The following is a 17,361-nucleotide window of genomic DNA, read 5'->3' on the forward strand; positions in this document are numbered from 1 at the left end:
CTCCGCCACCCTCGAGCACACGGAAGCTGCTGGCACCGCCCCGTGGCGGTCACCCTGCGCTACCCTCCGGCGCCTGGCCGCCTGGCAAGGCTGAGCTCCGCCAGCCTCAGAGCTTGGCGGGCGGTGGCGAATGGGGTGGGCGGTGGCGAGCGGGGGAGGCGGTGGCGAACGGGGAAGGCGGCGGCGAAGGGGGAAGGCGGCGGCGAAGGGGGAAGGCGGCGGCGAAGGGGGAAGGCGGTGGCGAATGGCGAAGGCAGCGGCGAATGGGGAAGGCGGCGGCGCTCGGCCCCGCCCGCCGCGGTGCGGATTGGCTGCCCGCCACCGGCCCGGGCGGTGCCGCGCTCGGAGCCTGCGGAGCTGCGGCGCAGACGTGCGCGGTCGGCGGTGTGGTCGCCATCATGTCGCGGGAGTTCGAGCTGTGTCCCGGGCGCCGTATCGGCGGGGATCACCCGTGCTTCATCATCGCGGAGATCGGGCAGAATCACCAGGGCGACCTGGCCATCGCCAAGCGCATGATCCGCATGGCCAAGGTATGCTCGGGGCTGCTCGGCGTCCGATGGGTGAGGTGGCCGGGGTGGCGACAGCGTGGCCGGGGCAGTGAGGCGCCGCGGCGGGCAGGGCGTCTTCATCTCCCTCGGCACTTCCTTCTCCGCCGGGTGGGCAGGCCCTCTCGCTCGGGCGAGTCAGGCGGCGGGGTGCGAGTGAGCGAGAGCCGCGGGGTACCGGCGGGGCCCAGGGAAGCCGTGGGCGCCGCGCCCTCCCCGCGGGGCACACTGCGTTCGGGGAGCATCGTTTGCGGGCGACGTGCGCCGCTCTGGAGGAGTGGCGTGTTTTACAAGAGCAACATTAAATGTAAAGTAGCTGCAAGGGGACGGTCGTGGCAGGGGCCAGCCAAATGGGCGATTGCTTTGTCGCCTTCGGTTTGTAGCTCACAGCCTATCGGTGCATCAGGAATGGTGTGGCCAGCAGGAGCAGGGAGGTCATTCTGCCCCTGTGCTCTGCACTGGTTAGACCACACCTTGAGTACTGTGTTCAGTTCTGGGCCCCCCAGTTTAGAAGGGACATTGAGATGCTTGAGCGTGTCCAGAGAAGGGCGACGAGGCTGGGGAGAGGCCTTGAGCACAGCCCTACGAGGAGAGGCTGAGGGAGCTGGGATTGGTTAGCCTGGAGAAGAGGAGGCTCAGGGGTGACCTTATTGCTGTCTACAACTACCTGAAGGGAGGTTGTGGCCAGGGGGAGGTTGCTCTCTTCTCTCAGGTGGCCAGCACCAGAACGAGAGGACACAGCCTCAGGCTGCGCCAGGGGAGATTTAGGCTGGAGGTGAGGAGAAAGTTCTTCACTAAGAGAGTCATTAGACACTGGAATGGGCTGCCCGGGGAGGTGGTGGAGTCGCCGTCCCTGGGGCACTTCAAGGCAAGGTTGGACGTGGCACTTGGTGCCATGGTCTAGCCTTGAGCTCTGTGGTAAAGGGTTGGACTTGATGATCTGTGAGGTCTCTTCCAACCCTGATGATACTGTGATACATCGCGCTCGCAAACGGGCAGCTTGAACAGCCGCCGAGCGGTCACAGCAGCGCTTCAGCTGTGTCATGAACTAGCTGTGACCACGGAAAGAATCAAGTAGCTGCTGAACGTGTCTCTGATGAAGCTTCAGTTTGGCTTAATATATGGTCTGGTTTTCGAGGTGGCACTTGTGTCAGCCAATGGAACAGCCAGTCCGTGCTAGTTAGGAGACAGCAGTTTTGTCGCCAAAGAAACGGGAGCATAATGCATTCAAACCCGTGACTGTGGTTTTAAGTGCAAAAGAGCGTAGTGAGAATCGAACTTCCCCACCGACCACTTCAAACGATTTCCCGATCCTTCCTTCTTGTTCTGCAGAATCCTGTCACTTGTTTTCATGCGAAATTACCATGTGACAGCTCAGCTTGGGAACCATCTCTTACAGTTAAGTGTCAGGCAGGGCCAGATTTTTAGCTTTAGTGTGATTTCTTTCTAGACTGCTGCTCTGCTGTGTTTCATTTTGAAATAAAAAGGCTCCTGTGTATGGGTTCCCTCTTGCTGTGTTTGTACCATTCCTATGATTGCTGTGATGGTAATGTGAAAACTCTGCCACAGGTGAGCACATGAGATGTAGAGTAGCTGTGTCCAGACTTAGGATGAGTGCAGTTTCACTTTGCCATTTCATTCAATGTGTACCAACTTGTTTTGCAGGACTGTGGAGCAGACTGTGCTAAGTTCCAGAAGAGTGAACTGGAGTACAAATTCAACAAGAAAGCCTTGGAAAGGCCCTATACTTCTAAACACTCCTGGGGAAAGACCTATGGGGAGCACAAACGCCACTTGGAGTTTAGTCATGACCAATATAGAGAGCTGAAGAAATATGCAGAGGAGGTTGGCATTTTCTTCACAGCTTCTGGCATGGATGAGGTATGTAAGGTGTGCTGGAATGGTAAGCAGGAGTCCAGCTGTGGAGTCTCTGTCCCTGGAGGTGTTCAAGAAAAGAGTGGATGAGGCACTCAGTGCCATGGTCTAGTTGACTGAATAGGGCAGTGGTATGTTCTAGTTGACTGAATAGGGCTGGGTGCTAGGTTGGACTGGATGATCTTGGAGGTCTCTTCCAACCTGGTTGATACTATGATACTATTAGTTAGAAATGATAATCACAGAATTAACCAGATTGGAAAAGACCTCCAAGATCATCCAGTCCAACCTAGCACCCAACACCTTCTGATTCACTAAACCATGGCACTAAAAAGAATACTAAATATGTGTGTTGAATTTCTAAACAAGGAAACTAGCATAATTGTCTTTCTGCTAGTTCATTTGTGTGGAGTAGATGGTGAACATTTTGGAAGACCTGACAGGTATGCTGAGGTATTTACACACAGTAAATCACACTGCAGTCAGGGCCTCAGATCCACAAACAGCTGAGACTTTTGAGAGTTTGCATCAAGACTGCAGTCTGACTGCTATCAGGTGTTGGCTCCAAGCCTGTAACACTTGCCTCTGTGTTTAGATCAGATCCCTTTCTTAACTTAGTTCTCTCTTTTTTAGTTTTCCCTTTCTGCTGTTTACTAAACTCTAAAGCACTTCTGAGCAGTAGCATTCTTTTTTCTTTTACTGATCCCCCAGATGGAGTCTTCACTCTGCTCTGTTACTCCTGAAGCACTTAGTGATTTTTTTGTTGGTGGGCTCTTTAACAGCCAGTCACCAGCCATGCCATAGAATCAACCAGGTTGGAAGAGACCTCCAACATCAACCAGTCCAACCTTGTATGGATGCACTGAACTGCACTAGATAGCCTAAGAAGGGAAAAAAAGGGATGCAGTATTAAGGATCCCTAAAGAGGAGGCAGATTTGTTGTGGGAGCTAAGGCAATTGCATAAAGATTCAAAACACTGGGCCAGGAGTGGAACAGCACCGCGAATTTCACAGAATCATAGAATCAACCAGGTTGGAAGTGACCTCTCTCCAGTGCCTTGGAGGTTGGACCATCCAGTCCAGCCTATCACCCAGCCCTGTCCAGTCAGCTAGACCATGGCACTAATCACACTATTTCTCACCTGTACCTGAGCTGAAACATTTTTCTTCACACATCTCAAGTACAGACAGAAGCTGAGATTTCATAGAATCAACCAGGTTGGAAGAGACTTCCAAGATCATCCAGTCCAACCTAGCACCCAGCCCTAGCCAGTCAACTAGACCATGGCACTAAGTGCCTCATCCACTCTGTTCCTGAACACCTCCAGAGACGGTGACTCCACCGCCTCCCTGGGCAGCCCATTCCAATGCCAATCACTCTCTCTGCCAACAACTTCCTCCTGACATCCAGCCTAGACCTCCCCTGGCACAACTTGAGACTGTGTCCCCTTGTTGCTGGTTGCCTGGGAGAAGATACCAACCCCCACCTGGCTACAGCCTCCCTTCAGGTAGTTGTAGACAGCAAAGAAGCTCACCTGTTGCAGTTCTTCTTTGGAAGGGTGTGCTTCAACCCATGCATGTTGCCTGTCTCATAGTTACATTACAGTATTAACAAATGCAGTACGCAATTAAAACATGTAAACTGGAGGTATCAGCTAGCAGTCAACCCTCAGGGCAGATCAGATATTGCAGATTGTTTTTGCTTTTTGATGAGGCCTAGAAAATAAAGGGAACCAAACTGAAAGAGGACATCGCAGAATTAACCAGGTTGGAAAAGACCTTTGAGGTCATCAAGTCCAACCTATCGCCTAAGACACCTCCTAATTAACTGAACCATGGCACTAAGTGCCTCATCCAGTCTCCTTTTAAACACCTCCAGGGACAGGGATTCCACTACCTCCCCAGGCAGCCCATTCCAATGCCAGTCACTCTCTCTGGGAAGAACTTCCTCCTTAAGTCCAGCCTAAACCTGCCCTGGCAGACGTATCCTCTTGTTCTGTCACTGGATGCCTGGGAGAAGAGACCAACCCCACCTGGCTACAACCTCCTTTCAGGTAGTTGTAGACAGCAATTAAGGTCTCCCTTGAGACTTCTCCAGGCTGAACAACCACGAGTCCCTCAGCTGCTCCAACTTGTGCACCAGACCCCTTGCCAGTCTTGTTGCCCTTCTCTAGCCACTCTTGTGGATGGCAACACCCCTCACCATCTGCCTTACATAGGATGGGATTTATTTAAAGTTTTAAGGTGATCTCACTCTTCTTACCATCTGAGAGAATTCCTGATATATCAACAGGTTAATCTTTCTCATAGCTTTTGTCCTGCCTCATTGAGTATAAAAGTTCATACTTTTCCTGCATCCTCTCTGTGTACTTGGACATCTTCAACCTTTCCATGGTCTTCCCTAATCCTTTGACCATTCTCATCACTTCTATCAGCTTCCTGTCCTACTGACCAAAATCCCTTAATTGCTGTGCTCGAGCTTGACATGGTACCAGCACCAAGTGCCCTAATAAGTTACTTCAGCTGTCTGGCAGACAAAAAGGTGTTTCTGACAGATTGCATTAGACCACTTCTGTGGGCTCTCAGAAGCAGACCCTTGAAGAGTGTTGTGATGTTTTTGTCATTGTTATCTTCACGTCCAGGAGTCTGGCAGAACAACACCTACTTCTTTAAGAAAATTGTCACTAAGTCTGGGATTTTTGGGTTTCTGATGGACCTTTGGAGGGTAAAAATAAATAAATCAATTATGCAATGTCAAACTGTCCAGCTTTTGAAGCCTGTATAGTGCAACGCAGAACACCTTTCACAGGCAGCAGCTAAGATCATTTTCCACCTCCAGGATCCCTCTTTCTGTCGGATGCTATACTCCTTTGTGTGTGACCTCATTAGCTAATTAGCAGTACTGATAAATGTTGGTGCCTTCAGGGTTTTTTTTTGAATGATAATTAACATTACACAGCTCCAAAGACTTCTGGTGGTGTTTCTGCAGGCCATGTTTGGAACTTGGGGCAAACATTGCATAAATTGACACACTAAATCCTTGAGGAGAAGTTAACTTCTACATATTGCACATGATTTTGGAGGCTGAGGGCAGACCTCATTGCTGTCTACAACTACCTGAAGGGAACAATGTGGAGAGGCTGGTGCTGGGCTCTTCTCAGGTAATTTGTGACAGAACTGGGGAATGGCCTCAAGTTGAGACTGAGTAGGTTTAGATTGGACATTAGGAAAAAGTTTTCCATGGAGAGAGTGGTCAGGCACTGGAATGAGCTGCCCAGGGAGGTGGTGGAGTCACCAACCCTGGATGTGTTTAAGGGTTGTTTGGATGTGGTGCTTAGGGGTATGGTTTAAGGTGAACCTTGCGGAGTAGTGTTATAGGTTGGACTTGGTGATCCTGATGTTCTTTTCCAACCTGGATGTTTCTGTGATCTCATAATTGAGTGTTCTCCTTTGGAAACTCATGGTACAAGGCTTTGGTAAGTGCACTCTGCACTGGATGAAAAACTGGCTGGGTGGGCAGTCCCATCGAGTGGTGGTGAATGGAGTTGAATCTGACTGGTGCACTGTCACTAGTGATGTCCCCCAGGGTTTGGTACTGAGGCCTGTGCTCATTAATATCTTTATTAATGATCTGGATGAGGGAATTGAGTGCACTTTGAGTAGGTTGGGAGATGACACCAAGCTGGGTGGCTGTATTGATCTACTAGAGGGTTGGGAAGCTTTACAGTGGGATTTGAACAGGTTAGATCAATGTGCCAAAGTTAATGATACGAAGTTCAACAAGGCCAGGTTGCCAGATCCTGCACCTGGGTTACAACAACCCCATAGACCTGGAGATGTGTGGTTGGAAAGCTGTGACTCTGAGGGGGACCTGGGCATACTGATTGGCAGTCAACTGAATATGAGTCAACAGTGTACTCAGGTGGCCAAGAAAACCAGTGGTATCCTGGCTTGTATCAGAAGCATGGTGGCAGGCAGGGACATCCCACTGCATTAGGCCACACTTGGAGTGTTGTCTTCAGTTTTAGGCCACTCACTATGGGAAAGACATTGAGGTTCTGGAGCATGTCCAGAGAAGGACAATGAGGCTGGTGAAGGGCCTGGAGCACATGGGCTGCAAGGAGTGTCTGAGGGAGCTGGGGGTGTTCAGTCAGGGGAAGAGGAGACTGAGGAGAGACCTCATTGCTCTCTACAACTACCTGAAGGGGGAGGTTGGAGTGAGGAGGGGGCAGCCTCTTCTTGGTGACAAGTGACAGGACCAGAGGGGATGGTTTCAAGCTTGCCCTAGTGGGGTCTTAGGCTAGATGTTAGGAAATATTTTTTTCAGAGAGGGTTTTCAAACGTCAGAATGGTCTGCCCCAGAGCAGTGGTGCAGTCACCATCCCTGGAGGTGTTTAAGCAGCCTGTGGACCTGGTGCTGAGGGACATGGGTTAGTGTTGACCCTTTGTTGCTGTGTCAAGGGTTGGGCTGGATGATATTTGAGGTCTCTCCCAACAGGATGTTTTCTGTGATTCTGTGACCTCTGGAACTCCAGCTATGTTGAGGAGATTAAATTATGTGTTTAACTATATGACATAACCAGTGAAGTAATGTGTAAAGTAAATAGAATATCAAGGCTCCTTTATCTGCTCTGTTCTAGCGAGACAAAAGCAGGATCCCACTGAACCACTCCCTTTAATGCTGTGCTATTACTTGAGATAACTTCCTGTTCTATAAGTCTCTTGCAGAAAAGGTGCCAATTTTCAAGAGAAGAGACACACAGAGTGGCTTCAGATATGAAAGTGTATCTCTCATATTTCCTAATCTGCAATCTCATCAGATCTGTGTCATTTTCATACAGTGTATACATCATAGAATGTTAGGGGCTGGAAGGGACTTGAAGCAATCATCTAGTCTAACCCCCTGGCCAAGCCAGGATCACCTAGGGCAGGTCACACAGGAGTGTGTCCAGGTGAGTTTTGAAAGTTCCCAGAGAAGGAGGCTCTGCAGCCTCTCTGGGCAGCCTGTTACAGTGCTCCATCACTCTCACTCTGAAGAAGTGTCTCCTTGTGTTGAGGTGGAGCTCCCTGCTTGTGCCTGGTGCTTCTCCCATTACTGAGCACCACTAAAAAGAGACTGTCACCTTTGCTTGACATGCGTCCTTTAGGTATTTGTAGGCATTAAGAAGATCCCCTTTCAGCCCTTCTTTTGTCAAGACTAAACAGCCCCAGGGCTTTCAGTCTTTCTTCACAGGAGAACTGGTCAAATCCCTTAATCACCTTGTAGGTCTCTGTCGGTCCAGCAGGTTCCTGTCTCTTTTGGGGAGCCCACAACTAGATACAGTATTCCAAGGGTGATCTCACCAGGGCAGAGTAGAGGGGGAGGAGAACCTCCCTAAACATGCCAGACACACTTTTCTTGATGCACCTCTGGATACCATTGGCCCTCTTGGCCACAAGGGCACATTGCTGTCCCATGGATAACTTTAGGAATCCAAGGTCTTCATGGAGCTGCTTTCCAGCAGGATGATGCCTGGTCTGTCGTGGTGCCTGCTGTTACTCCTCCCCAGATGCAGGACTCTGCATTTGTCCTTGCTGGATTTCATGAGGTTCCCCTTTGACCAGCTTTGCAGCCTGGCCAGACATTGGATGGCAGTGCAGCCTGGCAGGGTGTCAGCCACCCCCTCTCCCTCCACACTTCCATATCAGCAGTGACCTTGCTGAGGGTACTCTCAATCTCCTCATCCCCAGGTCATTGATGAAAATAAACCCTATGAGGAGAGGCTGAGGGAGCTGGGGTTGTTTAGCCTGGAGAAGAGGAGGCTCAGGGGTGACCTCATTGCTGTCTACAACTACCTGAGGGGTGGTTGTGGCCAGGGGGAGGTTGCTCTCTTCTCTCAAGTGGCCAGCACCAGAATGAGAGGACACAGCCTCAGGCTGCGCCAGGGGAGATTTAGGCTCGAGGTGAGGAGAAAGTTCTTCCCTGAGAGAGTCATTGGACACTGGAATGGGCTGCCCGGGGAGGTGGTGGAGTCGCCGTCCCTGGAGCTGTTCAAGGCAAGATTGGACGTGGCACTTGGTGCCATGGTCTGGCCTTGAGCTCTGTGTTGAAGGGTTGGACTTGATGATCTATGAGGTCTCTTCCAACCTTGGTGATACTGTGATACTTTGGCACTAAGTAAATTTGACTGCAGTGAGGAATGTGCTGAAGAAACTCAAGAGTTTGCAGGTGGTTGAAGGGAGACAAAGAGAGGCAACTTTTCATGTTTCCCCTGGAGGTGAATGGAAGACTGCCTGTGACAAGTTTGGGATTTTTCCACCTTTAAAACTAGTTATTTCTGAAAGGCCACTTGCTAGAGCAGTACTGTTTTGTTTTTCATACAGCCTCCAATCATTTCTGAATTCTCTTAAATACAGCAGACACGTTTTTAGAAGGCACCAGACTATAATTAACACTTGCATGAACTTCTCTAGTATTTTCCTTCCCATAGTTGATACTTATTTTCTAGTAGCTCTCCTGGAGAAGCAAATCAGATCTTGCATTTACCTTTTTGAGCACTTAATATTTTCCAGGCCCTTTTACAATATGCTCACAGAGTTTTTCAGGTGGACAGACCTATGCAGGAAAATTACCTGTAGTTTTAAAACACTCTGTGGTTTAATAGCAGCTGCCTGCTTGGTTAGACTCAATGAGCTTAAAGAGCTTTTCTACAACTGAAACAATTCTATGATGCTGCATGTACAGACTGTGTAATTATGAAGTTTGGGTTTGCTGTTCTGAAGGGTTGTTTATTTCCCAGCATGGTAGGGTATTTTTAACTGTGGTCCAGCCTAAGAGGTGTGTGAAAACACAGTGATTTCTTCTCCTTGTAGATGGCTGTTGAGTTTTTACATGAACTGGACGTTCCATTCTTCAAAGTAGGCTCGGGAGATACAAACAATTTTCCCTATTTGGAAAAGACTGCAAAGAAAGGTAAGTGTCTGCCAGCTTGGTAAGCATCACTGCAACTCCGTAGATCAGTTATTAGATCCAGATGATACTGGGGGAAAAATGTTAAGTAGCGTTAGAAGAAAATCGCCCTCAGATGTGCAAAAAAAGGGGTTAACTTAGCTTCCTTTTCTTGCCCTCGTGGCCAAGAGAGCCAATGGCATCCTGGGGTGCATCCAGAAAAGTCTGTCCAACAGGTCTGGGATGGTTCTTTGCCTTTGCTGACACCCTGTCAGGCTGCGCTGCCATCCAATGTCTGGCCAGGCTACAAAGCTGGTCAAAGGGGAACCTCATGAAATTCAGCAAGGACAAATGCAGAGTCCTGCATCTGGGGAGGAGTAAGAGCAGGCACCACGACAGACCAGGCATCATCCTGCTGGAAAGCAGCTCCGTGAAGACCTTGGAGTCTTGAAGTTATCCATGGGACAGCAATGTGCCCTTGTGGCCAAGAGGGCCAATGGCATCCTGGGGTGCATCAAGAAAAGTGTGTCCAATGGGTCTAGGCAGTTTCTTTGCCCCTTCTACTGTGCCCTAGGGAGACCACAACTGGAATGCTGTGTCCCAATTTTTCAGGGTACCCAGTTCAGGAGAGACAGGGACCTGCTGGAAAGAGTCCATCAGAGAGCCATGAGGATGACTGGGGGGGAACTTGAGCATCTCCTTTACAAAGAGAGACTGAGAGCCCTGGGGCTGTTTAGTGTGAAGAAGAGAAGACTGAGAGGAGATCTGATCAATGTGTACAAGTATTTGAGGAGTGGGTGTCAAGTGCCTGGGGCCAGTCTCTTCGGTGCATAGCAGCAGTAAGCCAAGGAGCAACAGCTGCAAACTGGAACAGAGAAGGTTTCAGCTCAACATGAGGAGAAACTTCTTTACAGTGAGGGTGACAGAGCCCTGGAGCAGGCTGCCCAGAGAGGCTGTGGAGTCTCCTTCTCTGGAGAAAACCCGCCCGGATGCATTCCTGTGTGACCTAACCCTAGGGCATCCTGCCTTGGCGGGGAAGTTGGCCTGGATGATTTCTAGAGGTGCCTTCCAGCCTCTATAAAGCTCTGTGGTTCTGCGTAACCGAGTTCAGTCTCTGTAGCGGTTTGGTCCCGTGCTGCGTGCTGGCAGACCCAGCACACGGCACACGCGTGTTTTGTAACGGCCAGGTCGCCCCATGGTGATCTCCAGTGGGATGCAGTCGATGAACACCATGCAGCGGGTTTATGAGATTGTGAGGCCCATCAATCCCAACTTCTGCTTCCTGCAGTGCACCAGCGCCTACCCGCTGCAGCCAGAGGATGTCAATCTCCGTGTGATATCGGTCAGTGAGTAACCCGGAGCGTGACGCGGGTCGGCACCAGACATGGGCTCTGTCTGCACTCCTCTTAAGGCAAATTTCCAGGTCCCAGGCATGCTGGAATTTGCTCCCGAGAAGCTGGCAAATGTGCCGTGTATGTCTGATTTATGCAAGAGGGAAGTAAAAGATAAGCTCAGCTTTGAGGAGTAAGCCTAAGGGTGTGTCCCGGGTTAGGGCAGATCCCTCCCCAGGGGAGAAATAAACTCACCACAACACAGATTTATTTTGAAAGTCAGGGAAAGATGAAATTGTATTTCTTACAGTGTAAGTACAGCAGTGTAAAGAGAGATAACAACTAGAGAAGGAAGAAAAAAAAACAACAATACAATAACCTTAAGGGAGATGGGGGAGGGGTCAAGCGGCGGCGAAGCAGCAGAAGCAGCAGCAGCCAAAACAGCAGCCGGGGAAGATAGGCAGGTGCAGCTCAAGCAGCAGAAGCCAGCAAGGGGAAGAACAAGCTGTGCTTCTAGACATTAAGCTCTTGATGCTCCAATGAAATGATTTTAACTTATCTGTTGTTGCCATTCTATGGCCTATCCCTGGAGTGTTCATCTCTCCCCTGTGTCTGAGCTAGAAAATCAGCTCAAACAGCCACAGGGCGTTACTGAAGTATCCATGAGGAACATATGACAGATGGTGAACAGGTTAGCCCTGTGCTTCCTGGTGCAAAGGATAATTATGTGGACTGTTACCACTGAGAAGGTGCTTAGAATTGAGAACTTGATTTTAAACAGGGGGCTAGACCAGAAACCTCTGTTAAAAATGCTTCCTGTGAATAGAGTCATAGAATCATAGAATGGTTTAGGTTGGAAGGAACCTCAAAGATCGTCTTGTTCCAACCCTGCACCATAGGCAGGGACACCTCCCACTAGAACAGGTCGCTCAAGGCCTCATCGAACCTGGCCTTGAGCTGTAATTAAATTAGGCCCTTGTGTCATTTCATTTGCTGATAATATTAATTGGACTTGCCTGTTAAATCACTAAAGAGCATGTTCCCAAAGTGGACACTGTTGGAGCACTTGCCTGGCTTTGTGCAGTCATGGTATTTTTTAGTAGAATGAGGCATGGCTGCATTCAGTGGCCTTCAGGACCACCTGTGTGACTGTCCCTGATGCATTGCTGAAGGGCTTGGTAGTGGACAAGAAGCTCTCCATGAGACTGCAATGTGCCCTTGTAGCCAGGAAGGCAAATGGGATCCTGGGATGCATTAAGAGGAGCGTGGCCAGCAGATCCAGGGAGGTTCTTCCCCTCTACTCTGATCTGATGAGACCTCACATGCAATATTGCCTCGGTTTTGGGCTCCCCAGTTCAAGAGGAACACTTCCTCTCTGGTGGAGAGAGTACAAGGGAGGGCTGTGACAATGATTAAGGGACTGGAGCACTGCCCTTTGAGGAGAGGCTGAGGGACCTGGGGCTGTTTAGTCTGGGGAAGAGAAGACTGAGAGGGGATTTAATCAGTTTATAAATCTCTGAGGGCTGAGGGTCAAGAGGGAGGGGACAAACTCTTCTCAGTTTTACTCTGTGACAAGGGGTAATGGGTATCAAATGTAGCCCAGGAAGTTCCACTTCAACATGAGGAAGAACTTGTTTACTGTAAGGGTAACAGAGCCCTGGAAGAGGCTGCCCAGAGACGTTGTGGAATCTCCTTCTTTGGAGATTTTGAAGCCCTGTCTGGATGTGTTCCTGTATTACCTGAGCTAGATTCCATGGCCCTGCTCTGGCAGGGGGGGTTGGACTTGATCTGTGGAGGTCCCTTCCAATCCTTGACGTCCTGTGATCCTGTGAAAGGATTGCCTCAGATTCTGAATACAGAGTTGAAGAAATCTGCTTTTGACACAGGTTAAGTTTAAGCAGATGAAAATGGAGCACTACTGTGTCACTGTCTCCTACAGTAATAGAGGCTGTGGAGACATTGAAGGGTACATCCAATGAAAAAGTGTTAAGTGAAGTGGTAGATGAGAACATACCTTCATTTCCTTGGCAGCACTGATAATCGTGGTGAAGTTCTTAGAAGATGATGGTTAGTAAGGCAGTGTGACTTGTTGAGACATTTTGTTGTTGTTTGTGGCACTGTAATTGTCCATGTTTTTTACTGCAGTAACCACTGTTAAATTTGCTTTGTCTTTGAAATTGCTACCTTGGTAATTCAGACCAACTCTGTCATGATTCAAGGCATACCAGTCAGCTTTTCCTGACATCCCCATCGGTTACTCGGGGCACGAAACTGGCATAGCCATTTCAGTGGCAGCTGTGGCCATGGGTGCTAAGGTAGTGGAACGCCACGTGACTCTAGACAAAACATGGAAAGGAAGTGACCACCAAGCATCTCTGGAGCCAAACGAACTGGCAGACTTGGTGAGAGCCATCCGCACCGTGGAGAAAGCAATGGGCTCTCCAGTCAAGCAGCTCTTGCCCTGCGAAATGGCTTGCAATGAAAAGGTAACTTCTGCTTCCCACTCGTGTACAGCTGCCTCCTGTGTACCTATAGCTGAGACCCACGTCCAGAAAAGCAGCCTGCTCAGCTGTTCAGCAGAGCAGTGCTTCTGTGGCTGCACCTACAGATTTCTGCGCAGGGTTTATGCTTACCCACCGTAACGTTAGCGTACACCTGTCATTTCCTACAGGCTGCTATTTCGGGCAGTCAGTAGCTATTTTTACCACGCCATAACTCTGGAAGTTTTCAGTGCCATAGCTTTAGTGTAGACCTGTCATCCTCTGCAGACTGATTCTTTCTGGCAGTCAGTAGCTGTTTTTACCACACCATAACGCTGGAAGTTTTCAGTGCCATAGCTTTAGTGTAGACCTGTCCTCTGCAGACTGATTCTTTCTGGCAGTCAGTAGCTGTTTTTACCTTCAGTGCCATGGATTTAGTGTAGACCTGTCCTCTGCAGACTGATCCTTTCTGGCAGTCAGTAGCTGTTTTTACCACACCATAACGCTGGAAGTTTTCAGTGCCATGGATTTAGTATAGACCTGTCCTCTGCAGACTGATTCTTTCTGGCAGTCAGTAGCTGTTTTTACCTTCAGTGCCATGGATTTAGTGTAGACCTGTCCTCTGCAGACTGATCCTTTCTGGCAGTCAGTAGCTGTTTTTACCACACCATAACGCTGGAAGTTTTCAGTGCCATAGCTTTAGTGTAGACCTGTCCTCTGCAGACTGATCCTTTCTGGCAGTCAGTAGCTGTTTTTACCACACCATAACGCTGGAAGTTTTCAGTGCCATGGATTTAGTGTAGACCTGTCGTCCTCTGGAAACTGATTCTTTCTGGCAGTCAGTTGCTGTTTTTACCACAGCATAATCTTGGCAGTTTTGAGTATAATGGATTTCTGTACATATCATCCAGCTGAGGAGAATCATAGGATCATTTCTGTTGGAAAGGACCCTTAAGATTACAGAGTACAACTGTTAAACCTAACACTGCCAAGTCCACCACTTAACTGTGTCCCTTAGTGCCACGTCTACACATCTTTTAAATACCTCCAGGGATGGTGACTCAGCCACTTCCTGGAAAGTCTGTTCCAGTGCCTCACAACACTTTCAGTGAAGGAAACTTTCCCAATAACCAATCCACACCTCCTCTGGCACAACTTGAGCCTTTTTCTTCTTGTCCTCTCTCTTGCTACTTGGGCAAAGAGACCAATAACCACCTTGCTGCAACCTCCTTTCAGGTAGTTGTAGGGAGCAATATGGTCTTTCTTCAGCTTTGTCATCTCTGGGTTAAATAACCCCAGTTCCCCCAGCCAGTCTATGTAGGAGCTGTTCTCTATGCCTCCACCAGCTTTGTTTCCCTTCTTTAGACACACCTCAGCACCTCAATGTCTTTATTTCAGTGAGAGGTCCGAAGCTGCCCACAGCACACAAGGTGTGGCCTCAACAGAGCCAAGTACTCAGTAATAGCAATAATCAGTCTTGGTGACTTGTCTCTGAGCTGCTTTTACATTGCACCAGCATACCAGCCAGTTTAACCAGATTCCCTCCATTCTGATCCCTAAAAACTCCAGTGAGCCATTATCTGATTTCTGACAACATCTGGATGTTCCCAGCAGAAAGTTTCTATGCTAATTCAGCCTTCATTGAAGAAATGGGGAGGGCAGTTCCACAGAACCTATTCCCAAGTAGCTGAAAAATATTTTTTAGCCTTTTTTTTTTTATGCTAAGCCTTGGAATGTGTTTGACTTAAAACTTTCTGCTTGTTTTGTTTTAATGTCTCTCCTGTAGCTAGGAAAGTCTGTTGTGGCAAAAGTGACGATTCCTGAAGGTACAGTACTGACATGTGACATGATGACAGTGAAGGTGGGAGAGCCTAAGGGATTTCCCCCAGAAGCCATCTTTGACCTGGTGGGAAAGAAGGTTAAAAAACATATTGAAGAAGATGAAACTATCACCGAGGAAGCAGTGGAAAACCATGTCAAGAAAGTGAAGTGCTGAACCAAAGCATTCCGTTCTGTATTTCATGGTGCAGTACTGCGCCACTGCACAACCTGTTAAAGCATAGCAATGTGGTAGACTAGAAGGGGTGTAATAATGGGGATACAAGCAGGTTAGAATTTTCAGATTCTAACTAGCAGGAAGATTTTGAAGCAAGCAGATACAAGTTATGAAGAGCAGTTTTATTAGAAACCATAACCCTGTGCCTGGAATTATGTGATGCTCCTCCTTTCTCCATCCCACTTCACCTAGTTGGGCATTTTTTAATATGTAAGACCATACAGTCTGTTGCTTTCCAGCTTCCCTTTTCTGTCTGCTCTCTGAATTGTTCTGACCCCATACCTTTTATGTTTCTCCCTTTTCTGCTGTTTTCCTCACATCAGTAGTTAAACAGGATGATAGCTGGGAATATCAGTAGTTAAACAGGATGATAGCTGGGAGTTGAATACAGTTAAGTGGAAGCTTACAAACACTGAGCAGAGAACTGCATATGCAACCTGATGGATATTTCTCAAGATAAAAGCCTTACAAGTCTCAAAAAAAACCACCAGGTTGCAGAAATCTACACTGCTGTAAACGAGAAGGTTTTTTTTTTTCAAGGAACCAAGAAAGCATGCAAATTGGATAGATAGAAAGGTCTCATTTAAGGGGCAAGTGAAGAAGCCTTTTTGTGAACTGAAAGAGGGCAAACCAGACATAATAAGGAGGAAAAAACAGACCTGAGATGGGTCAGTGGAAATAAGCTTAACTTCTCTTTCAAAAAAAAAAAAAAAGTCAAAAGTGTCTATTGTGGGTCAGGTTAGGCTTGGAATCTTAATCCTGCAGTGTTTGGATACCTCTCTTCATATCCAGGAGCAGCTTCTCTGGTAGGAAGCCATTGGCTGGTCAACATTGAGCAGCCTCCTTCCTGTACTAAGAAGCAAATACATGGGAATGAGTTTTCCAACTCGAGTACTGTTCAGGAGAGCTGAGGCTGAGTACTTGACTGGATCACATAACTGTGCCTCATAGCTGCTCACTTTTCAAGTTAAGAAACATCATCCCACTGCTGTCAGCCTGTAGTTCTCCCCTCCCCTTTGTCCAGGAAGGAGCCATACAGCAGCAGCTGCAAACCAGGCATCCCTCAATTAGCTTGGTAAGCACAGAGCTGCTTTGGTATGATTAACCTGCCTTGTTCTGTGGTGGAATAATTGGGTGGTGGTGGTTATCTGGAATTTGCTTCCTCTTGGTTATGAGTTGTGAAGTACCTTGAATTCGTTGGTACTGTTTCTTTACCTGTGAGCTGTTTATACTTTAAAGATGTTTACCTTTTTGCAATTCTGAGGAGACTGTATTTGTATCTTTACACTGAGAAACAGATTCTTTGAAACACATGCTTGACCATATGTGAGCTCTGACTGATGAAGTATGCTTGCCTGACATTAAAGAACTACTCAAGACTTACTTTTATTTTGCATTTGAAAGTTAAATCTAGCTTGTAAACCAAGTTATTGTTTCTACATTTCAGCCTAAGGTCAGGCATCACCTTTTGCCAGAACTGGTGATGATTCTGGGGCCTTTAGATAACCTGACCTGCTTCAAGTTTAAGGCCAGGCTGGATGAGGCTCTGGCCAGCCTGATCTAGGGTAGGGTGTCCCTGCACATGGCAAGGGAGGGGGGATGGAACTAGATGATCTTTGTGGTCCCTCCCTACCCTGACTGATTCTATAAGTAGCAGCAGTTCTTTGATCCTGGTCCTAGAGGCTGCTATAAATACAAGATCAAAAAACATCAAAGACTTGAATTAAATTTTTTGAGTTAAAAAAAACCAACAAACATATCCCTATACAGAAACTTGCAAGCTGTCTCCCCTAGTTTTATGTGAGAACACCTTTATCAAGCTGCAGTTAAAAAGCTGTTGCAAATAAGACACAAAAATAAATGAAGCACAAGTGCCTCACTGACCTGGCGTTTTTACTGCCTGTCTGTCCTCCAGGCATTTCATCTTCTGTTGGGGGTGGTACACAACTATTTCTCATCCTTCCACTTTGTGCAGGAAGAACAGGGCCACCCAGAAGTCCAGTTCAAAATCTCTGTCACAAGTAAGGCCAGCTAGTGATTATTAAGTGTTGCTGCAGAAGCTCTACTTCAGCTTCATTTGAAAGGACATCTCCAGTCTGTGCCAGTCTTTGATTTTCCCAAGGTGATTCTGAAGTATAAGCTAATT

General features: G+C 48.1%; 1 protein-coding gene across 1 annotated transcript; it reads left to right on the forward strand.

The window, feature by feature from the left end:
- Window positions 1–359: 359 nt before the first annotated feature.
- NANS (N-acetylneuraminate synthase) lies at window positions 360–16,598 on the forward strand. The gene is made up of 6 exons (XM_064139930.1): window positions 360–530; window positions 2,211–2,426; window positions 9,273–9,372; window positions 10,536–10,690; window positions 12,899–13,165; window positions 14,946–16,598. Exons 1-6 carry the CDS (start codon window positions 399–401, stop codon window positions 15,153–15,155), a joined length of 1,080 nt encoding a protein of 359 aa, XP_063996000.1. The 5' UTR covers window positions 360–398; the 3' UTR covers window positions 15,156–16,598.
- Window positions 16,599–17,361: the final 763 nt, after the last annotated feature.

This window comes from Pogoniulus pusillus, chromosome Z (genome assembly GCF_015220805.1).
Source record: "Pogoniulus pusillus isolate bPogPus1 chromosome Z, bPogPus1.pri, whole genome shotgun sequence".
Taxonomy (NCBI): domain Eukaryota; kingdom Metazoa; phylum Chordata; class Aves; order Piciformes; family Lybiidae; genus Pogoniulus; species Pogoniulus pusillus.

What these genes read in the sequence shown, in the direction of transcription:
- NANS (XM_064139930.1), top strand. Translation starts at nt 399, where the DNA reads ATGTCGCGGGAGTTCGAGCTGTGTCCCGGGCGCCGTATCGGCGGGGAT. An exon ending in GCATGATCCGCATGGCCAAG is followed by an intron (nt 531 to 2,210) that starts GTATGCTCGGGG and finishes CTTGTTTTGCAG; the next exon opens with GACTGTGGAGCAGACTGTGC. An exon ending in AAATGGCTTGCAATGAAAAG is followed by an intron (nt 13,166 to 14,945) that starts GTAACTTCTGCT and finishes TCTCTCCTGTAG; the next exon opens with CTAGGAAAGTCTGTTGTGGC.